Source organism: Telopea speciosissima, chromosome 2 (assembly GCF_018873765.1).
Source record: "Telopea speciosissima isolate NSW1024214 ecotype Mountain lineage chromosome 2, Tspe_v1, whole genome shotgun sequence".
In the NCBI taxonomy this organism is placed as follows: Eukaryota; Viridiplantae; Streptophyta; class Magnoliopsida; order Proteales; family Proteaceae; genus Telopea; species Telopea speciosissima.
This window is the reverse complement of record NC_057917.1, coordinates 17,808,175-17,832,247: the sequence shown is the minus strand read 5'-3', so window position 1 is coordinate 17,832,247 and position 24,073 is coordinate 17,808,175. Positions and strand designations below refer to the sequence as shown.

General features: G+C 39.0%; 1 protein-coding gene across 2 annotated transcripts; it reads right to left on the bottom strand.

Annotated features, from left to right (window-relative positions):
- Positions 1-8,169: 8,169 nt before the first annotated feature.
- On the bottom strand, positions 8,170-15,009 carry LOC122653015 (BTB/POZ domain-containing protein At3g08570). Of its 2 annotated transcripts, none has more exons than XM_043846924.1 (4): positions 14,852-15,009; positions 13,481-13,547; positions 9,893-11,056; positions 8,170-8,708 (listed from the first exon to the last, which is right to left on the bottom strand). In XM_043846924.1, exons 1-4 carry the CDS (start codon positions 14,941-14,943, stop codon positions 8,172-8,174), a joined length of 1,860 nt encoding a protein of 619 aa, XP_043702859.1. In that variant the 5' UTR covers positions 14,944-15,009; the 3' UTR covers positions 8,170-8,171. The 2 variants fall into 2 exon arrangements, with proteins under 2 accessions (XP_043702859.1, XP_043702860.1); XM_043846925.1 differs by having other exon boundaries at positions 9,893-10,935.
- Positions 15,010-24,073: the final 9,064 nt, after the last annotated feature.

Sequence of the window (24,073 nt, the reverse complement as noted above, 5' to 3'; positions counted from 1 at the left end):
AGGTGATCGTCCCCGGAGCAAGAGCAGCAGATTCTCCCGAAACCTTCGTATGCAATGATAACAAGGGGAATGGTGTGGCCATGTGGGGTTGGTTTATAGAGTCTGGACACTCTCGAAGAGGATTAGTCTCCAATTTTAATTTTTTCAAGCATTTCACCAAAAATAGGGTCTCCTTAAAATCTAGTGACTCATGCTGGTCCAGTATTATAAAAAAAAACTCAAGCTTTTTTTTCTTTTTATATGAAGAATCTGACATGTGAAGTTGAGGTTGACCATTTTTCAAAAATAAAATGGTTTGATTGCCAAGCTTTTTGCCAAAGTTTTCAAAACTGGCAAAGAAGGGTAGTGAGGTTCAAATTAACGAGAGAGATAGATTCCTGATGGGTTTGTAAGAAGACTACGTAAAGAAAACTTGTAAGAAGACATGTTTTGCAGAAAAAGAAGAAGAAGTTACCCGTAGGAGCAGTTGGTGATCGTCATCGGAGCAAGAACAGCAGGTTCTCCCAAAACCTTCATATGCAACAGTAACAAGGGGGATGGTGTGGCCATGTGGGGTTGGTTTATAGATTCTGGACACTCTCGAAGAGGATTAGTCTTCAATTTTATTTTTTTCAAGCAATTCGCCAAAAATAGGGTCTCCTTAAAATCTATTGACTCAAGCTAGTCCAGTATTATAAAAAAAAACTCAAGCTAATCCATAGACAAGTTGAGGCGAGACATTTTTTTATATTTTTATATGCAGAATCTGACATGTGAAGTTGAGATTTGGCCATTTTTCAATAACAAAATGGTTTGATTGCCAAGCTTTTTGCCAAAGTTTTCAAAACTGGCAAAAATGGGTAGTGAGGTTTAAATTAACGAGAGAGATAGATTCCTGATGGGTTTGTTAGAAGACTATGTAAAGAAAACTTGTAAGAAGGCATATTTTACAAAAGAAGAAGAAGTTACCTGTAGGAGCAGCAGGTTCTCCTAAAACCTTCATATGCAACGGTAACAAGGGGGATGGTGTGGCCATGTGGGGTTGATTTATAGAGTTCGGACACTCTCGAAGAGGATTAGTCTCCAATTTTATTTTTTTTTCAAGCATTTCACCAAAAACATGGTCTCCTTAAAATCTAGTGACTCAAGCTAGTCCACAGGCAAGTTGAGGCGAGACATTTTTCTTTTTCTTTTTATATGAAGAATCTGACATGTGAAGTTGAGATTTGACCATTTTTCTTTTTCTTGGTATCAGAGACATTAATGGCTTTCTAATTTCTCTCTTCTCTTTTATCTAGTATAGGTTGTGAAGTTCATCCAGAGTAAAGGTCTAATGACATATTTTGACAACATCGATCGTCTATTTTCAGAGTATGGTCTACTCGTAACAGTTCTTGAGCAGGTGGGATCGCGGTAAGAGGTCCTTTTTACCCCGAGGCTCGGAAAACCTCTAGCAGACGCATCCTTTGCTCACAGACGCTTTGCCACATATTGTTAATACATGGCCTTCTTCACTTACTCTGTTATGAACTCCATTCCTATTCTTGGTAAAAGATTACTTCAAACATTATGAATCTCCCTAGATCTTCTTCTCAGCTACCTACGTCCTCCGTCACATTTCCCCAGTCTCATGCCTCCAAAGTAGATTATCTCTACGAGTTAAACTACACTCCTTTTGACCAACAGGTTCATCCTACTAATTTCCTGATGATAAACCCTTATGATGTCTTCCCCAGACAAACAACCCCTCTTTCAAAAACCTTTCGGACTCTTCTTACTCCTAAGAAGTCCCCTGGCCTTAAAGAGTATGTACAAGCTTCACCTTTCTCTCAAAACCAGGTCACAGCCTCTGGTACTGAACAGTATTTTCCTATCGAGATTCCTCCGGATCTCATCCGACAATGGCTTGCTTTGGGATATACTCACCTTCACCTCGGTGCGATTATGATGACTCTCACCTTACATGGCAGAAAAGGTCTTCCTGTTGTGATGCACATGGACCTCCTAGACACCAGATTCAAGCTCTACCAACATGCTGTCCTCACTAATGTCCGGTCCACGTTGAACAACGGTACTGTGTTTTATACACTATATCCAAACTATAACCTCTCTTTGCTGGACCCAAATCTACCAACAGCTTGGAAGTTCTTGATCCAGATTACAGGTGCTCCTCAAGTCGAATCAGCAATTATTGCGACCCTCCACTACCAAATCTGCTATCGACTCCAGAATCATGCTTTTGACCGTAACACCGGTTATACTTCAAATGATTCAGCCCTCTTTCTTCACGTCAGTTCAGATCAGACTCCTACTATTACCCATGTCCCCAGGCAATTGAGCAGGGCCGATCTCTTCAAGCTAATTCCAGATTCTTGGGTTTCAGCCTACGAATCAACACATATAGCCCAACCTACACCGCCCCTTGTAGCTACTGATCCAAACAAGTGGCTTGGCGACTGTAAAACAGAGATCACCTTTCCCAAACCTACTAATATGGGTCCTCTTCTAGCATCTCCAGTCTCCCAACTTGAGTCAAGACTTGATGCTCCTATTGCGTCTTTTGATGCTCAAGGCAACCCAGTTTACCAATTCCAAAGTCCTACTGGCCATAGTTATTTTGATACTTGTGATTGCCCCAACTGCCTTGATGACTCCGATGAAGACTTTTCGATCTCCTCCAGAAAATCCCGAAAAAAGAAACGATTCAAAGATCCTCTTTGGATACATTATCAGCGAGGATGTCCAAATGTTGGTCCCCTTGGCGACGACCTCGGAAGGTACCAATTCATTGTGGAATATGGAAGCAGCAAACCTTATTTGCTAGGTTGTTGCTCTCTTCCACCATGTTTTCCATTAATTGGAAGTGGAAGCAGTTCTAGCATCAGCAAAAACTTCCCTGGTGCCACAGACTATGAGGATGCTGATAGATGTCGTCATACATGGAAGGTTACACCTCCCAATCAAATTCAACTTGACGGCACTATCCCCCACAACACCACTGTTGAAGCTCAGCTAAATTGGCAGGCAAAAAATGCTATTGTGCAAAATTAGTTTCTCCAGAAGATTGTGTCCTATCAGGAACACACCACTCTTCGTCTCAGTCAACAAGAGATCCATGTTCGATATCTCAAGGAACGCATCGAAGCTCTCCATAAAGAACTATTGCACATTACAACCACAGTCAAAGATGTTGCCTATGCCTCTTCTCTCATTTCTACCTGAGAACGAGAAAAATAAAGGCTCGAAGATTAACTCAACTGGATTCAAGCTCCAGTACAACCTCCTCCCTCTCCAAAGTTTTACCTAGATTTCCCTCCTCCTGGAGTTGAGTATGATGTGTCTCCTACACACCATAGTTTCCCCATTGATTTATTCAAGGAACTACAGGAGCTACGTCAAAGTTAAAATGGACTTGGCCGCAGGAAATCCCCAAAACCACCACCTAATCCAGTTACTACCCCTTCCAGATCACCAGTAGAAGAACAACACCTCTACCAACTAAACCCTCACAGGTTCACCCAGTCGACCTTTCAACCAGTTCACTCTAGAGCCCCAGCTTTTGTACCTTATGTCCCTCCACAAAGACCTCCATCCACTAAACCTGCTTGTTCCCCGTTGGTCCCGGCTACAAACCCTAACTCCCTCTCTACCTTCCTTAAATAGCTATACATGGATTCTTTCCCTTCTCCAAAATTACCATCATCCCCGATGCCTTTTGTTCCTTCTGATACCAGTTCATGGTCCTCTGAGCCCCCTATGATTTTCATGGCTGAAAAGGACAAATAGCAGCAGAAGAGCAAGAACCAACTGGTGTCACAGATATTCTCTCTGAAGATGAACATACTGGTGAAACTCAGCATCCAGTACCCCCGGTACAGGATTACCAGCAGTTCAGCAACTAAGACCCCAAACAGCTTTTCACTTTTGATGGCATTCCATTTCACAAATGGCCCAACAAAATCTCAGAATTTCATGCATGGCTCACAGCAGAATTACTCCAACCAGGCATGACCCCTTATGCAGCTATCACAAAGTTCTTAGCTCGCACTCATGGCACTCTTCGAGTAATCATGCCGAGCTTTTTGCCAAAGTTTTCAAAACTGGCAAAGAAGGGTAGTGAGGTTCAAATTAACGAGAGAGATAGATTCCTGATGGGTTTGTAAGAAGACGAAGTAAAGAAAACTTGTAAGAAGACATGTTTTGCAGAAGAAGAAGCAGAAAAAGAAGAAGAAGTTACCTGCAGGAGCAGCAGGTGATCGTCGCCAGAGCAAGAGCAGTAGGTTCTCCCAAAACCTTTGTATGCAACGGTAACAAGGGGGATGGTGTGGCCGTGTTGGGTTGGTTTATAGAGTCCGAACACTCTCGAAGAGGATTAGTCTCCAATTTTGTATTTTTCAAGCATTTCACCAAAAATAGGGTCTCTTTAAAATCTAGTGACTCAAGCTAGTCTAATATTATCAAAAAAAACTCAAGCTAGTCCACAGGCAAGTTGAGGCGAGGCAGTTTTTTTTCTTTTTATATGAAGAATTTGACATGTGAAGTTGAGATTTGACCATTTTTCAAAAACAAAATGGTTTGATTACCAAGCTTTTTGCCAAAGTTTTCAAAACTGGCAAAGAAATGGTAGTGAGGTTCAAATTAACGAGAGAGATAGATTCCTGATGGATTTGTAAGAAGACTAAGTAAAGAAAACTTGTAAGAAGACATGTTTTGCAGAAGAAGAAGCCGAGAAGAAGAAGTTACCTGTAGGAGCAGCAGGTGATCGTCGTTGGACCAAGAGCAGCAGGTTCTTCCAAAACCTTCGTATGCAATGGTAGCAAGGGGGATGGTGTGGCCATCTGGGGTTGGTTTATAGAGTCTAGATAGTCTCGAAGAGGATTAGTCTCCAATATTGTTTTTAATCAAGCATTTCACTAAAAATAGGGTCTCCTTAAAATCTAGTGACTCAAGCTAGTCCAGTATTATAAAAAAAAAAACTCAAGCTAGTCCACAGGCAAGTTGAGGCGAGACATTTTTTTTTCTTTTTATATGAAAATTTTGACATGTGAAGTTGAGATTTGACCATTTTTAAAAAACAAAATGGTTTGATTGCCGAGCTTTTTGCCAAAGTTTTCAAAACTGGCAAAGAAGGGTAGTGAGGTTCAAATTAACGAGAGAGATAGATTCCTGATAGGTTTGAAAGAAGACTAAGTAAAGGAAACTTGTAAGAAGACATGTTTTGCAGAAGAAGAAGTCGATAAGAAGAAGTTACCTGTAGGAGCAGCAGGTGATCGTCGCTGGAGCAAGAGCAGCAGTTTCTTCCAAAACCTTCGTATGCAACAGTAGCAAGGGGGATGGTGTGGCCATCTGGGGTTGGTTTATAGAGTCTAGATAGTCTCGAAGAGGATTAGTCTCCAATATTATTTTTAATCAAGCATTTCACTAAAAATAGGGTCTCCTTAAAATCTAGTGACTCAAGCTAGTCCAGTATTATAAAAAAAAAACTCAAGCTAGTCCACAGGCAAGTTGAGGCGAGACATTTTTTTTTTCTTTTTATATGAAAATTTTGACATGTGAAGTTGAGATTTGACCATTTTTAAAAAACAAAATGGTTTGATTGCTAAGCTTTTTGCCAAAGTTTTCAAAACTGGCAAAGAAGGGTAGTGAGGTTCAAATTAACGAGAGAGATAGATTCCAGATGGGTTTGTAAGAAGACTAAGTAAACAAAACTTGTAAGAAGACATGTTTTGCAGAAGAAGAAACAGAGAAGAAGAAGAAGAAGTTACCTATAGGAGCAGCAGGTGATCGTCGCCGGAGCAAGAGCAGCAGGTTCTCCCAAAACCTTCGTATGCAACGGTAACAAGGGGGATGGTGTGGCCGTGTGGGGTTGGTTTATAGAGTCCGGACACTCTCGAAGAGGATTAATCTCCAATTTTAATTTTTTCAAGCATTTCATCATTTACAGGGTCTTCTTAAAATCTAGTGACTCAAGCTAGTCCAGTATTATAAAAAAAAAACTCAAGCTAGTCCACAGGCAAGTTGAGGCGAGACATTTTTTTTTTCTTTTTATATATATGAAGAATCTGACATATGAAGTTGAGATTTTACCATTTTTTAAAAACAAAATGGTTTAATTGCCTTGCTTTTTTGCCAAAGTTTTCAAAATTAGCAAAGAAGGGTATGAAAGCCTTCGTCCCCTATTTCCAAATCATATCTTACCCCCATGAATGAGTTTTATTAATCACTTGGCTTCTAGCACCCTAAGCAAAGTGCTTATAAGATTTATCTCAAAACCAATGAAGAAGGGTCTAAAAGCCCATGTCGAAAATCAAATCTCATCCCCAGTTAACGAGTTTTATTGACTGCTTGCTCTAGCACCTCGAGCAGAGATTTAGCTCAAAACTAATGAAGAAAAGTCGTAACGAAGGCTCCTGTCTCCTAATATTCAAAACCATATCTTGCATTCAATGTTTTTGAATCGACGTTCGTTTCTATCGGCTGCTTGGCTCTAGCACTTTTGAGCGAAGTGTTAATAAGATTTAACTCACCCGACAATCTAATTAGCGGGAAGCCTCAATCAAAGAGTGGCATTATGTAGACACCTTATTGTATCACCTTGAAAGGTGCTCATATCGATGATGAACGGTTCTTCAAGGACCAATGGAAGGTTCTATTAATGGTTTAGGCGATTCCCACAATCTCAAAAGTGTTAAACAAATAAAATGATTTCTATATTCTTTTCATCATACTTAAATTTAGGTTGATAATGAGTATGTTTGCACCCTAATTTGGAAAAGATTTCATTTTTAGCCATATGGAGTCGTTCTGAAAATAATTTTCGGTGACAAAACAGTCCCCTAATTTCAAAATCATAATCTGGATACCAAGATATGAGCTTTCAAAGTTTTAAACAAACATGGGATGGGTCAGCTCTAACATGGTTCAAAGCAAAACCAGCCAGCCCAAATGCCTTTGCGGCAAAAAAAAAAAATCCACTTCAACTCCAAATAGACTCGATTTGACGCGTAACAAGTTTGATTTGACATTGAACGAGGCTTCTTTGATGTCTGCTTGACATTGACGAGACTGCTCTGTGTCAAATGAGGCCCATCACAAGTTGACAACCCTAGGACAATGTATTGACATGCACTAGTCACACTCTTCTTTCTTCTTCTTCTTCTTCTTCTTCTCTCCCTTTGCCGTGTGACTGTGTGAGACTTAGAGAGTATCTTGACTTTGCGAGACTGAATAAAAAAAAAGAAAAAAAAAGTAAAATTTGGAAAGTAATTAGGGTTAATGGTTACTCAGTCATTTAAGAGGGTTAGGCCGTTAGGGAATTGGAGCGTTTGGGCCTTTTGGCCGTTTGGAGTCTTTGGACATAGCCGCGCCTTGGGCTTGGGGGGTAGAATAGGTAATATATATCGGGCTTAGGGGGTCGGGCTTAAACGCGGCAAAAGGGGTCGGATTCGATCGGGGTTTTAATTGGGCGGGTCGATCGGGCACCCGACGGTGCCACCTCCAGCACCGGGAACGACCGCTTATAAACGTTTATTGATTGGATCGATTCGGTTCGATCTTTAAACAGTCGGGTACGATCGGGTCAGCCTGTGCAGGCCTGGCATTGACACCCCTAATCGACATGCACTAGTCTTTGTTCAATGCCGAACATGCATGTGTCACCATGGTGCATGGATCATCCTTCAACTCCTGTTCGATGTCAAAGTTCATGCTTTAGAAGTCGAACAGAGACCACTAAACATCGAAATGTTGGCTTTTCAGAAAACTGGACTCTTGGTTTATAAGCTATTCATCGCTACAAAGCCCTTGGAAGGACTCTTTGGGGTCCAAAAGCCATCCAAGTGTATTTCTTGGACCCCTGAATCAGGAGTCAGGGAACATAACTTGATGGAAAGTGGAAATTCACAATGTATGTCCTGATGTCAAGGTCAACAAGATTCCTCATCTAACATGGTAGAGTGTAAAGACTGCAGATCATCCCCAACATGATCACCCTTTTCATCCACAACTTAGCATGCAATCATTTGCAGTTTGCACAACGAGATAAAATGTTGAGCTAAGGTGGAGTAGAATGATGGAACAAGATTCATGTAAGCTGAACAAACCATGTAATTCTGTAGTTGGTGTAAGGCGAAGTGGTGTTACTGGCCGTAGTGTCATTTGCACCTCCATGAGTATTGAGTACTGAACAGCTACTATGAGACAGCATGATTCCTCCTCCTTCCCTTCTTCCCTTCTGATCCCTGCGACTTTCTCCCAGATTTTTGTCGGTTGACTATGTTCCCAGTAGCTGGACCACTGAAGATCCCAATTCGTCCAATCCCTCTGGAAAGTGAAGTAAAGAATGTTTTGCCATGACCTGACTTTTCTATCATTCCTTGCTTCATGAACACCTGCTCCTTTTCCAACTCACTCAATCTCACCCGCATTCTTGATATCTCCAACTTAAGATCTCGATTTTCCCTCCTCAATGATGCATAGTTATCCCGTGGTGACATAGCTGCACTAGGAATGCCACTGCTGATCCTCTGAGACTGGAGGAGCCCATCTCCATAGCTTCCTGAGAGTGCATTTTTCAGGCGTAGCTGTTCCAAGTAGAGGACTCGCACAACCGTCTGGACTGGAAGGCGGTCATTCTGTGCGGCATGGTTGCAGGCTTCTTGAGAGAGCTTTTGGCAGTCTATCAACTTGCACAGCTTCTTACATTCATTTTCATCCAGTGTTGGATGAGCCTAAACATGCAGATAGGAAATAAGTATATCAATTGAAAATAAAAAAGTATAATGTTAACCAGTTTTGTGTAGCATAGAAATCAGATAGACAAGATGAGAAAACCACTCAACCAAATTGCAAGGGACCTACAGGGAAAGGAGGTGAAATTAAATCAATACTAAAAAAGAAAATTTTGTTTGCCTGACATGATGTAATTAAATCCAAATCATTTCAAATTTGGTCACTAAATTGTACTTAACTTTGCAATCAAATTCCTTGGATTTGAAAAGTAAAATAAAATTACATCTGAAGAATATAACTGCTAAAAATGGTAAGAAATTTATGTAGATTACACAATCATTTTAAGTAATGATTACAAAAGTTTCCTTTTCCTTTTCTTAAACAACAATACTTCCCTTCCCATCCTTTTACTTGCAACCAAATGGAGACTTAGAAACACTAGGTGGATAAGTCAGGCTTTGCCAAGTTAAGCTGAAGAGTATCTTTAGAATCTGGTAGTGATCATACTCAGTCTACACGAGAAAATATCTTTCAACAGAAAGTTTAAATCAGCCGAGTCATTTCATCAGAACTGTCACTCAGATTGAAGTATCTGATTTCCTGAGTTGAAATCTCAAATCGGAGGGAAGAGTCTGCTTTTGAGAAATATAGGCCAAGTCAACTAAAAAACTCAATAATTTTTAATTAAGACCCTTGATAAAGTAAGCCACCATCTACAGCCACAATTAGACCCTGTGCATTATTTACAGCTGAGTTTGAAATTGTTCTCCCATGGTAAGGAACACAATGGTGACTGTAGAATCAACATAGTAAAACACAAGTCAAATGATTCCAATCAAATGGTTAAAAACAAAATGCAAGCACCAGTAATGTTTCATTAGTTGAGGATATTGAGATAGTGTGTACTAACAACCCAATATGATCATCTAAATTTTCTAACCAGACTATTTTCATTATATAATTCCCCATTAGATACATTACATCTAAAATGATGCAACATATTTGTGGTCACTAGACTTACTACTTCATTAGGAGCATTTGAACGGGTCAAGTTTCCCTAGGAGATTTCCAAGATGTAACCTATCGAACAATGAGCCTGTGGATGCATGCTAGATGCAATTTTTAAAGTTTAATATAGATATTACCAGATGTTCATAACAATTTTTTGAGATCAAGAAATTACCTTCAAATATATATCAACTGCTCTATACAGTCCATCATCGATGACACGTGCATAATCAGGTAAAATCTCTATCATAGCAATGAATTTCTGCAGATTAAGATATGGATCAGGTGCAATTTCTGAAAGATATTCTTCGACAAGCCGTCCAACTTTCAACACAGAACCATGATCTGGAGAACCAGGACATTCAGATTCATAACCAAACTGTGATGATTCTTCAGGTTCTTCCTCTTCAATCTGCTGCACAAAATTTACCAGTATCCGGTGGACAGTGTTGACATCAAAGAGCGAATCCCCAGTTTGTACAGAAGGGATAAGGAGGTCATCTAGTGAAGCCATTTCCAGCTGGAAACTGATCCTCCTTTCAAGCTGAAGTCTGCAGGCAAGGGTGGCATCCATCGCGATTGCCATCCTGAGCATCCCAAACAAAAAACTCAGTGGGACAGAGATGTTTTTCTCTGTTGGAAGTAGGCTCACAATAGTTTCCACAATTACCTTATCTTCATTTTCTGCTGTATCAGAATTTAGTTTCATCCTTGCTGGATCCCATATTTGCCGTTTTCCAATACCTTTTAGCAATGTCTCAGCATAATGCATTAGGGATTTGACAATGCTATCCAGTCGAACACCTGTTCTTCTCATGGCAGATATCACTCTTTGATAAAGATCAACTCTTAATATTGTGAGATCTTCAATCCACCACTCAGCACAGTCCATTTTTAGTTTTCCAGATCCGCCATCACAGTCTATGCGAGATAAACCAGATACCAGCTGTTCCTTGCAAGTATTCATTGCAATTGCATCCACACATCTGTTAAGGAGCCCAATCTCCTCTGCAATAGGGAGCAGCAGCTCACAAGTGGATAGAACTTCCACTGATTTTTCAAGACTTTGAAACACAACTTCATTCAAATAAGTCTCTGTTCGAGAAATGAGATTTTCTTCACGATACTCTTCAGTCATTTCCAGGTATTCTGCGGCACAGCAAAGCTGGGCAACATTCATGGAAGTAATCTCAAAGTTTGCGCCATAACAGAATGTTGCTGCAAGTTCAAATGCCTGTGGCCCACCAGGTAAGTTGAAGAGCTCCAACTTGGAGAGGTTGGAACCCCTGGCATCTGCCACCATTCTTCGGATTTTTCCACTTCGCGATACCAGGGGAAACTTAGTATAGACAAATACCAAAATAAGAGAATAATCAATTCCGGAATAAGTTAAGATGTGCAAGGTCATTTTTGTCACTAACAACAAAAGTTTCTTTGGTTTGCAAGTATCAGCAGCCAAAATGATACTCATCAGGGCCCAGTTTGGTTGCAAGGGAAATTGAAGAGAAGGGAAGTGAAAATTTTCAAACCTAAAAGGAAATTTTTGTAATCTTTACCCAACATGATTGTATAAACTACTTAAATTTCTTACCATATGTAGTAATGATACTTATTAGATGTCAAATTCCCTTGCAACCAAACAGAGCCCAAGGGAGAAGATGAGTAGCAATTTCAACAAATGAGAATTTTAAAAACCAAACTGTACCAACCAGAAGAATCACTTAACCAAAGCAGTCCATAAGCAGCACATTGGGTCCGAACCTATGCATGCATGAAACCAGATCGGACAGGCAAACCACCAGTCAAACAACTGAAATAGTATTGTCAAAGCGTGGCCCACATACTGAGCCGCTAGATGGTGTCTAGAATACCCGACAAGGTATTGCTAGTCATCTAGGTTAGGCATGCTCCATAATTGTCCAGGCATTGCCTAGGCAGGCACCTTGTTGGTGTTGCCTTAAGTCAACATCGTGACAACTATGGCATGCGCCCTTTACACAACTAGGTGACAGCTAGAACTGCACTCATGTAGAGGTGCATCCTGATGAACTTCCTCAGATGACATGTTAATGCATATGAACCTCAGCCAAGCAGAATTAATGCCATCTTTTCTACCAATTGAGCTAAGATGGCTAATGCGTAAAGAATGCATGCCACTCACACTGCCAATTCAGATGATAAGTAATATCAAATCTTTTCCTGTTTTCCTTTGATACACATAGAATATGTATTAAACCAACAGGTGATGTACACATAAGTTGAACCCATCCAGTGGAATGGGCTAGGCTACCAGCCAGACCATCACAAATCGTTAGGATACAATACAGATTCTTAGCTGGGCAGTTACCCTAAAATTAGAAAACTACCACAAGCTTTCAAAACTGGAAAAAGTTACAGGTCCTTGACTAAATACAAATTCAACCCGGACTGGACATCATTGTGTCAGACATAATGATTTTGAGTATTAAAATTGATCAGACGATAAAAATTTCAGAATATTGAAACAATAGTCAGAAAACCAAGAAGAGTTACTGTAGAACCAGTAAAAGTTTTTTACAATGTTGAGTCAACACAGAAACTTCTCAAACTTGAACAACTTCATGGATTGATACTATTGATAAATAAATCTTTAAAGGACATGTATGAGTCACAACTAGACTTGAGTCACAACTAGACTTGGACTTGGCCCTCACCAACATAAAGCAAGTTGGCATCTTGATTTTTAATTCCTGGAATGATGTTGGTAAAACAGGGAAGTGCAAAATAAAAGTTCAGAAATAGCTGATAGTTTTACTACTGAGCTAGTTAGTGACTGGACAAAACAGTCTGCAAACTAAGAACAACTGCAGTGATAATTTTGATTGACTTGATTCAAATTGTTTTTCCTTTTTCTTTTTCATACACGAAACTAAGTTCGAAATAACAGTAGCTAATACAGTGGATCCTAAGTTTAAGGAAACATCGAAAGTACAATGCTGGTAAAGAAAGGCTGAGCCTTTGGCTGATGATAGAGCAAATTCCCTTGCCAAAGAAAGAATTAAAAAATATACAGTGTTGCATGAATCTGTACTGGAGAATCATGATCTGACCCATGTAGGATGTCTGACTCAGTGAGCTGAATATCATGGATTCAAATACAGATAGATCAACTAACAACCTTCACATGAAGAGACAAATCCCACCAATATCCAGTCAATACACACAAGGTTTTTCAATCATGGTTCTTCCAAAGTTTAGCAACTTTAAAAGACCTCCATAATGGGGATTATCATAGTATATAACAAGATTGTTTCTATAGCATCCCAGAGAGGAAATCTGCAAACTGCTCAATAGTCACCAATTTAGGGAAGATACTCTCAACCCAAGCTGCATAATGGTCAAAGTACCACAATTCAGAAAGGAGATCAGATTAATGAACTTCCCTTCCATTTCATGTGACCTGTGTACTTCCTTCAGGTTCTGTTTGTTTACAGGAAAAACCTATGTAAAAGGAAATTTTTCAGGTAAACTCTGTGTAACAAGAATAAGCTTTTTATCTGGAAATTTTTGCTTTACATGGTTTTTACTGAGGACTACTGTACTCACCTCTACCATGTACTCCTGGTCCTCCTACCATTCAACTCTACGTTAAAATTTAATAACAATAATAAGTTGAATTATTTATAATAAAAATACATAACAAATAATAAGAATAACAATAATATAATAGCAATAAAAGAGGAGAGATGAACCTGTTAACAACTTCTAGAAATTACGTTCTTACCTTGTGTAATAAGAAGGACTCTCCATCAACAACAATTGTAATGTCCCCAGCGACATCAGAAAAGATCCTGCACATAGATGGAGAAGCATTTTAAAACTGGAATCTTGCCTAATATGCCAACAAAGTTATGAAGAAAGAACATGGATAATGAGCAAAGTTAAGGTTGAACATTCCCTAGCAAAAGGATTTCCAAAAAATATAACAAAAGGTTTATCCAAGACAAATTTGCAGGTAGTTTATGAAGGGAATACTCAGTAAACAAGAGAATATATTAGTAACAAATTTTGAATCAATGAGAAAGCTAAAAGATGTCCCTGAGGTTTTTCCAGTCATACATGGGAAAGAGAAAATTTTTAAATGATTGGGGGGAGATAGAACACCTAGAAATTAAAGACAATCTAATAAAACCATCTCTCATCAACTTCTCCATCTGAAATTATCCTCATGGAAAACATCTAATACAATAGACAACCCCCTGCCACACAGATATGCTGACTCTGCCAAAACAGTGCTATTCACAGTACAACAATATCTCATCAACTTTTCCTTACTGCTATCCCTAATTAATCCAACACAACATTAGACAAGACGAGATTTTCTCATAGCTATCATGAAAATTATTTCCGAAAGACTAATCAGAGTTTGATAATAGGATGAAGCTTAATAAAGCCCAATATAACTTGCACCTTATTGCCCCCTCAGTCTAACCGACCATTCAGGAGGGGATAGCAGTGTATAACTATTGCATATACATCAAAACTCAAAGGAAATTATACGGTTGACATTTAGGACATTTTTGGTATAGAATCCATTTAGGAAATGGAACTCAAAGTTCAAACAAACAAATTCTCTTTCTTCACCTCTCTCCCCCCATCCCCAAAACCAACACACACACACACACAGGGTATTGTACTCATCTTTAGTCCAAGCTGAGAAACCTTTGGACAAAGTTTAATATATATGATTTTCATAAAAGCCCAAGCAAAGACTACAACAAACATAATTAGAATTCCAATTTTTTTAGCGTAAATATTAAACAGCAAATAAGTGAATTTTCGACATCCTTCCATCAAAACCCTACAATAATAATAACTGGAACTGAATCTTTGAAACTAAATCAATTCCAAATGGAATTAAAAAAAAAAAAGAGGCATACACAAAGAGAATTACATGTCTCAGAAAGGAAAAAAGAAATGGTTCAAGATTAAATGCTGATGATGGAATCTTAAGCAAAGTACGAGCAGCTTTCACAGCAATTGAGGAGCTAAAAAAACCATATGGATTAGTAGTTTCTTAGGATTAACAGTTATTTTCAAACAAAAGAGAAGAAGAAGAAGAAGAAACTATAAGACAATAATAAAAATATTTTACCTGTTATTGAAAGTGTTGCAGAATTTAGGAGTGGTTGAACGATTGGAAGAAGAAAGGGAAGAGCTCTCAGAAACCATTTCTCTCACTTTCATCAGTAATCGTTTTCAGAGATGAACACTGGGCTCTGCAGTGCAGATCACAGACAAATATGTCGGGGAGGATGTGGGAATGGAGGGAATATGAAGTACTCAAAATTACAAAACTACCCAATGGAGTCTCACTTATATACAACTTTGCCCTTTATCTTTTGCCTTTTCCAGTTTCTGCTTTGATTTTCTTTCTTTTCTTAATGAGAAAAAGATAATTTTTATTTATTTTAAAAGCGAATAAAAGTGAATATATAAAGGTAAAGAGAGGAAAAGAGTGAGTTTGGAAGAGGAGATGTCACGCGAAGCTGACGAAGCTTCGAACTTTGGACCGTCAAAGGAGTCAGAGAGTCAGGCTGAACAATCATTGACTGGATTAGTTGAAAAATCACTATAAGTTAGTTTTACAATAATTAGGGCCGTTAATGAACTTTAATATTCTATATTTGGATCTGGCCCGTTTATCCTGGATACGGATACAGCCGACCGATATTGGTATCGGTATCGGTATCGATACTTAACTGATGTCATATAAGTGGTATTGGAATAGAAAAGGGTAAAACCATAAAACGATAAAAAAAAATTGAAGCCTCGGTATTTTGAGGGGTAAAATAGTCTGATCTGACCTGATATGGTTGATCCATATGGGTATTGGTATCTGTATTGACCATGATCGATATGGATTCCCAAGTCCATGTATATGATCTGATTAATGTCTGATATGTTTAGTTTGATAAAAGGCTGGGTATGGTAGCGGATTACCATATTCTAACATTGTATTTGTCTATCTCTCTCTTCCTCCGTTTGAGGGGTAAGGGAGTCATTTCAAAAAGGAGAAGAGAGAGAGAGACACATAGGGTGCTAGCAGTTATATACGCATACCTCTCATGTTTAATTTACTATATTGTGGATGCATGATAAATATAATGACACCGTGTCACTATGCCTAATGAAGTATTACACTTCACTTTTTTGCTAGTTGGCAATACATGGATTAGTTCATGCGATAGGACTCTATGCCCATCTCGATGGTCAAATTCTAGCCCAAAATAAGCAAAGAAAATTACTCAAACCCTTGTTCATACTTCAAAGTTTTAGTAAAATTCCTTAAATGCCATCAGATGGAGATAGAATATAAAATACAAGATGACATCTTTTGTAATTTTAACTACCGTTTTACTCATTTTAAGATGAAATTGTATCAATGAGATGTTTATTTGATCCTCTATCACATGGAGATGTGGAAAATAGTGAACCATTACACTTAACCATGCATAGTGATGGAGAAGGAAACCCAAAGATTAAATTGATTTGGATAAATGACAATTGGGGTATCCAACCTCTGAAGAAATTATACATAGGATATCCAACATTTGAAATCTTATCAGATACCTCACGTTTCATAATATGATGATTGAAACAATTCACATTTTCTTTTTTTGTGAAGAGTATATTATGGATAACATGAGGGCTCATGGCTCAAAATTACAAAGATCACATAGTCATGGAATGGAAATGGGCCAAAGCATCGTACACGTCATCGATAGGGCTCTCCTTGCCAAGGAGTCAACCACGCTGTTAATCTCCCTTGGAACAAAGTGAAAAGAACAATTGAGGTTTTTAATTTTTTATAATACCAATTTTACCTTTCCTTATCCACACCCCTAACTCTAACCCCCTTCCACACCCTTCCCAATCTCGTCAGCCCTCTCGCAATCCCCTCCCATCTACATCGTCACCCACTCCTCGTGGCCCCATCGGACTTGGCTCTTGTGCAGCTGTGACGGGAGCTGCATAGGTGCAGCACCAAAACCACCCCAAATACAGGGGGAGGGTGGTCATTTCACATGTGGGGCCTAGATGAGACCCATTTGTGAAATAACTACCTTACCCCTGTTTTTGCTGTTGTTTAACGGTGCTACATCTGTGCAGCTCCCGTCACAATTGCACAAGATCTTTTTCCTCGCCCCACTACCCTCACCAGTTTCGACGGCCCGCCATTGTAACAACTTGGCAAAAGCACCTTCCCCACCGTTACATGCCAATCCACTCAAAAGCTAAGTCACCACTACACCGCTGTCTCCCCACCACTTCTCCATAGTCCTCTACCGCCCCCTTCTTCTTTTTTACCTTTTTTCTCCTCCAGGAAATGCGCCACCACAAAGCCCTGTCAACATCTCCCATTCCCCTTAAGCTCCAAGAAAGGAATGGAGAAACAGTAACTGGAACAAGGGAATCAATTTGCCAATCACCCATGGCTTCGTCAAGGATCAAAGGACTGTGGAGCCCCGAGGAAGACAACGCGTTGCAGAAGCTTATTTAGAAGCATGGCCGTAGTATTCAAATTGATGTTGTCCATGAGAGCAATTCAAGAATGGGCACTGGTGATGGTGGCGGAGGTAGTGGCAGAGGTGGTTGGAACGGCGCTGGTGGTGTTGTGTAAAATTATGATCAAGGGTATAGTTGGAAAAATAAAAATAAGTATCTTAAATTTTTTTTTTTGATAGAAAATAAGTATCTTAAATATAATTTAATGGGTACCCCAAATGTCTTTTATTGGTTATGACATCTTCTCTATGACTACTTCTTCGAAGATACTGTGATGCGCAATCATACTTAAAACTTTGGGAGAGGGTTTTATTTAAAATCCTTTAATCCTAGTATTGTTTGTAAAATTTATACAAATAGTCTCATGTAACAAGCTAAAATTCATAATTGTACTGGGATCCTCCTTCACATTCATAGACACCTTATCCCCATCATTTGAGATCTCAAGAATTCTACCCAAATCTCAATACCTTAATTTGATGGATATACCCTTAACATAGGTCTTGATAACCACATCAGTCCCAACATCTACCACTTTCATATTATAGTAAAACATTTTAGAGTAAATTACATGCACCCCCCAGATGTTTGTAACAATATCAAACCACCCCCTTTAGTTTCAATATTTCAAAAAACACCCTAATGATTCACGGTGTTAGTAAACTGTTAGTTTCGTAAGTAAAAAGACTATTATACCCTTTTAGTTAAGTGAGTATTTTAAATCTCCATTTTACCCTTATTCTACTTCTTCTCTTCAAAACCCCCCAAAAAAGAGTTAGGGTTTTGAGGAGAGTTGTAGGTTCGACGATTTGAAGAGGACAACCCAAGCACGGTGGAGTTCCTCTGGCCCTAGCACCCTCCGGCGAAGGTAAGTTCAGGTGAACTTACCCAAATCCTCTCTCTCTCTCTCTCTCTCTCTCTCTCTCTCTCTCTTCTTATTACTTCTGAGCATCCCAATCGGCCATGTCCGAATGCATTAGATGCAATAAACATACTGCTATGCTTTCTATAATCCCAATCGGCCATGTCCGAATGCAGTTTAGGGCTTAACCATATTATTGTATTTTTCATAATCCCAATCGGCCATGCCCCAATGCATTAGATGCATTATGCTGTGTTTTTCCAAATTCCAAATGGTCATGTCCGAATGGTCTTTATGTCAATGGCTTAGCCATATTACTGTGTTTTCCATAATCCCAATCGGCCATGCCCAAATGCATTAGATGCATTATACTGTGTTTTCCCAAATCCCAAATGGCCATGTCCGAATGGTCTTTATGCCAATTTTTCATGTGAGCCTTTTGAAAATTAGCTTATTGAAGACAGAACTAATGTGAGAGCAGAGCATGTATTCATACTAAGTAGAATTTTCTAATCATGGTTTCAAATAGTAGTCTGGCTGATCAAACTGAGTTATCCAGAAGCAATCACTTGCTAGTTTTGCTGATCAAACAAGTTTGTTCATGCAGGTAAAAATGATGTCAACATCGAGTGTGAATGAAAGCAACCAAGGTTCAACATTGTATTTGAACATACAATGTAGATGTCAACGAAGGGCATTAGTGAGGATATCAGAGTCTGCATAAAACAAGAACAAGTTGTACTACTGCTGCAAAGATGCACCTAATGGATGTGGATTCTTCAAATGGTGTGACCCAATAAATGGACCACCACCATCACCACCAATATTGGCTACACCTGGAGACCATCCACATGAGGTTGTAGGTGAAAGAAGTCTAGAAGATAGACAGAGTAGGGAAGAGATGCGTGGTGTGAAGGAAAGATTGAAGGAATTGGAGAACTTTGTTGGAATACTGAAGCTTGAAGTAACAGCTTTGGTTGTGTTGGTCTTTGTGCTATTTGTTAACAAATAGAGTTAGGAAAGCAAGTTTGTGGTGTCTTTGTACCATTGTTTGTTGTTTAAACTGACAAAATTAAGTTGTAAGGTTTGTACTTTTAATTTGAATGTGACTAAAATGTTGTACTACTGAAATGGTTTTAATTCTTTTAGATTGCATATATGAACATTTATTTTCAAACGGACAGCATTTCGGCATATATATGACTGTAGTACAAACCCGTATAGAGTACCTAATTCCACATGAATATTCTAAGTGTTCAAATGGACAACATTTACTCATGTGTAAGACAATATTACAGACCTGTATTATACTACTATCATTGACCACATTAATTACCATCAACACAATACAAATTACTTGTTCAAATTCAAACCCATTATGCCTCAACATCCACAGAAATAATAGAGTCATAATTCAAACCATTGGTCCCATAAACATCCACACAAATATTACTTGTCATAATTCAAACCCATCAAATACATTCATTGTTTCAAGTCCTAAACACCCTCTCAACACCCTCTGAATTCCTAACTAGCTACATCTCTGCACCCATCTCCTTAGCTGCCCATCTTTCTAGCTGCTGCCCTTTGTTCATTCCTGCGCGCATGCTTCTTGGTCAATTTGGCCAAAGTCCTTTCCTGTATACTCTCTTGTGACATAGCTTTAGATGCCTGTGACCTAGTAATTCTTTGAGAGTTGCAGGTACTATCTTGACTTTCATTCACCTTCTTTCTCTACATATGCAAGACATACAACATAAGAAAGAGAGAGTTAGTAATGTATTTCCATGAAACAGTTAAAAAATTATTGAATTAGGCATATAGGTTATATACCTTCATACCACCTCCCTGACTGGTAGAAGTTTCAGTGCCCTTGACTGGAGCTAACTGGCATTTCCTCTTGTTGTGACCTGATTGCTTGCAGTTGCTGCATATCATAGGCTTTGATCTCGAATTGGTCACCTCATCACCATCCTTCTTCCTACTTGTATGAGGTCTTCTTGGTCTCCTCTTAAGAATTGGAGATTGTACTAACTTGGTAGGATCAGTTGGTTTCAATTCAAATAGATCAGGAAGTGGCTGGATCATCCCACTGTATACATCCATAAATATCTTCACACTGTAGAATGCATGACAATATTGTTCTATTTTTCCATTCAAGAAAGTGATAGCTACTGCTGCATGTTTATATGGCAGCCCAATAGAATTCCATATTCTACAGGTACAAGTGTGAGCTACCAAATTAACCACGATCCAACCTTAAAACATGTCTTGCACCTCAAAGATATGTGGACTGGATGGATGAACAATGCATTCCCTTGCTTTTTGTTGCACCATGTCCAACTTTCTCTTCACATTTATTGTAACTATACCATTTATGTCATAACCACAACTAGGGGTGTCAATTGCAAACCCGCACCGTTAGGACCGATCTGTACCGACCGATCAAAACCCGATACCGACACGACCGAATAATAAACATGTCGGGCCTTGGACCGGACCAAATATTATCCGGTCGTTCCCAGTCCTTGGTATGCGACCGACTGCACCGACCGAAATGTATTTCTATTGATAAAAAGTGGACAATAGTTGGCAACAAGTCTAAATCTCCTCCTTGTGACTATGTAATATATACATTAATATATTCTATATCATATTATTTAGTAGACAAGATTCCAACCCCCATCACGTCACTCCTTACTTTTTAATATCAAAATAAAAATTTTACCCACAACCACTACATCGATCTACTTTCCTCTCTCCCTCTTTATTCTCTCTTTGCCCTTTCAAACTTCACAAAGCGCAATTTGAAACCCTCAAGACGGAATTAACTTGCAGCAGCAAGAACGGCATCGCCATAGCAAGACACCGAGAATCTCCAATAGTGGCTCGGTTTACACTGCATGACAAGAGAGGACGACCTGAATCACATCGCTAGGAATGTTATTCTAGGCTAGTGATGGACCAAGAGAAATAGAATGCCGAGTCCATGGCATCTCGAGACCTCTCTCTCTCTCTGTTTGATCTTAATATGAGAAAGGATTGGCAAGTCATCGGGGAGTGAGAACGGATTGTCCCTTATTTGTAGTTCACTCGACATAGTGTTTTTGTTATATGATATTCCCCTCTCTGAATGGGTTTTTTGTTTCATCATTAATGTGTTTTGATTGAGTTAAAGTTCTTCTAATTCTGTCTACTCTATGAAAGAATTGATTTCTGTTTTACTTTCGTTTGAGTTTGTGATTGGGTTGTGGTTTTAATCAATTACTGCTACTGTAACTCGCTTGAAGATGGTGATGATTTATGACCCACCATTGCTGCCGAAGATTGACAAACATGTATAAAGGCTAGCCCGTTTGTGGCCCGGTAACCGACCGACCGAATGCTACCGTGTCCGTGCCTGACTTGGGAAGGCCCGTATGTATAATCAGTCAGGAACGGTGTGAGACTTAAAATAAGGGGTGCCCGATTAGGTCCGACCGAAACCGACCGATACCGACCGGTTGACACCCCTAACCACAACCTTTCTCATACATTCTATTCAATCTCTTCATCATCTTCACTCTTAGTTGGTCAACTAAGGTAAGAATAGGCATGTGCCTTAAGCCTGCTATCCATTGGTTGAAAGATTCAGACAAGTTATTAGTGACATGGTCACTCTTTGCTCTATCATCAAATGTATGCCTTGCCCACATGCTTAAGGGATTCTTAATCAACCACTGATAGGCTTCATTGTTAAGCTCTCTAATCAAATTCATCTCTCTCTCAAATTGGATGGCAGTATAGGCTCTTGATGCTGACCAAAAATACTGCTTCAAAATTGGACCAGAAAAAAGTTTTCTGAAATTTTGATATAGATGTTTGCTGCAACATCTATGTTGAGCATATAGGAAGATCATACCAATTGCATAAGATAGTCCCTACACAACATAATCAAATTATCAGTATTACTAAAATATAAATGTTTGTTGACAAATAAACGACATATGCAAATAATAGAGTACCTTCTGTTTGTCTGACATGAAAGTCAGAGATTGATCATGATTGGCATCTCCAAGTCCCTCATATAAACATTCAAGGAAAAAGAGCCAACTATCTTTACATTCTACTTCTACTATTCCAAATGCAATGGGAAACAATGCATTATTCCCATCAACAGATATGGCTGATAGTAGCACACCACCATACTTTTCCTTGAGATGACATCCATCAATACCATTGAATGGTCTGCATCTCTTCTTGAAACCTTCAGTGCATGCATGAAATGATACAAACAACCTTTTAAACACTGGAGGTTGTGACATGTCTTACCTATCATTATAACGTAGCCTGATTATACTACCAGACATGTTCTTCAAGATCAAATCAACATACTCAGGTAACAGTGCATATGACTATGCAAAGTTACCTTGATTAATTTCTACAGCAATGTTGCGTGCTCTGTACATCTTCATATAAGAGACTTGAATTCCTGTTAAACCTAAAACTGCCTTCATTGTCTTCACATTTATGTTTGGATCAATCTTAACCTGATTTGCAAATTTTTTTGCTATCCATTTTGATGTAACACTCTTGTGTTCTGTTCTCCTGATGCGTGTATGTGTTGGAATATAAGACTTTATCATAAAAGTTTTGTCAGCAGTGTTGGTCATTGAAACACGGGAAGCATACACTCTCCAAGTACATCCAATTGCTTTACATACAGCACTGACTTTATAGCTTTCATTTTTCACAAACAACCTCTCAAATCCCTCTTGAATCACAAAGTCCTGTAGGACAGACCTGAAGTGATACACATCTTTAAACATTTATCCTTTTTCCAAAGTTACTCTCCTAGAGTCATTAGAAACAGCATCTTCAAACTCACTGGGAAATATATCATCAAAACTCTTCTCACTATTTCTATCACTCTTGTTTTCAAGATCAGCTGCATCACCTTCACTATTATCCATTTCAGTTTCATCATCACTTGGCTTATCATCATCACCACTTTGGTTTCTCCAATCTTCATCACTACTAGATGGACCTTAGGATGGACCTGAACTATTCATAGGTTCCTCTGATTGTGCAACACTCTGGCTAACTGCTCTCAAATCATTAGGACTTGATCTTAATCTACTACTACGTGCCCGTTGCACATCAGAAATCTTCTTCCAACCCTTAGTGGTGGCTAAATCTCTACTTGTAGCTTTTCCACTGAAGACTACAACATTAGCATTAACACTAGCTTTACCTCTACTAGATGTAGTAGCATTAGCATTAGCACTTCCAGTAGATCCACTACCACTGCTATTAGCACTAGTGGATACCCGACAAACAGCACCACCCCTTCTAGCACTCTGCTTTGGCCTTCTTGGTACATCTCTAGTTTGACTCCTCTCAAGCTGTGTACCATCAACTATGTCCTCAACTAAATTTTCTAAATTTTCTCTATAAATAATCCCATTAGGGAAATTGTTGACTGTATACTTGTCCATTGGACCAGGGGTAGTTTCAAGATCATATACATGCAAATTGATACCATCCCTCCCAGTCAACTCAAACAATTCATACATAGCACAGTCATCTGTCACCACTTTGACCACTCCATCAGGCATTTCACATCTGACTTTGAAGGTTACATTATGGCCTACAGGTACATGGTTAATGACTGAATTGTAGATGTCAAAAACCATGTCCAAGTACCCATACATGTCTAGGTATTTTCTGAACACTTTATTCTCCCAATGAAATACAATAGTACACCTTACATTCATGATTTGAGAGCAGCTGAAAAAGGTCATAATGATACAAGAAATTAATATACATAAGCTCTTATTCCATATCATAAGCTTAGACATAATCAAACTCATGAGATATTTGGCAAGAGATTATTAGACATGAAAAGCAACTATAAGGTTTCAATTACCATGGACTGTGAAAACAAAACTATTCTTTTAATAGGAC

Bases quoted from the DNA above. Each gene is read 5' to 3' on its own strand.
- LOC122653015 (XM_043846924.1), bottom strand. From the start codon at position 14,943: ATGAAAGTGAGAGAAATGGTTTCTGAGAGCTCTTCCCTTTCTTCTTCC. The intron at 13,548-14,851 runs GTAAAATATTTT...ATCTATGTGCAG, and splicing joins TGCAACACTTTCAATAACAG to GATCTTTTCTGATGTCGCTG. The intron at 11,057-13,480 runs GTAAGAACGTAA...GTCTATACTAAG, and splicing joins AGTCCTTCTTATTACACAAG to TTTCCCCTGGTATCGCGAAG.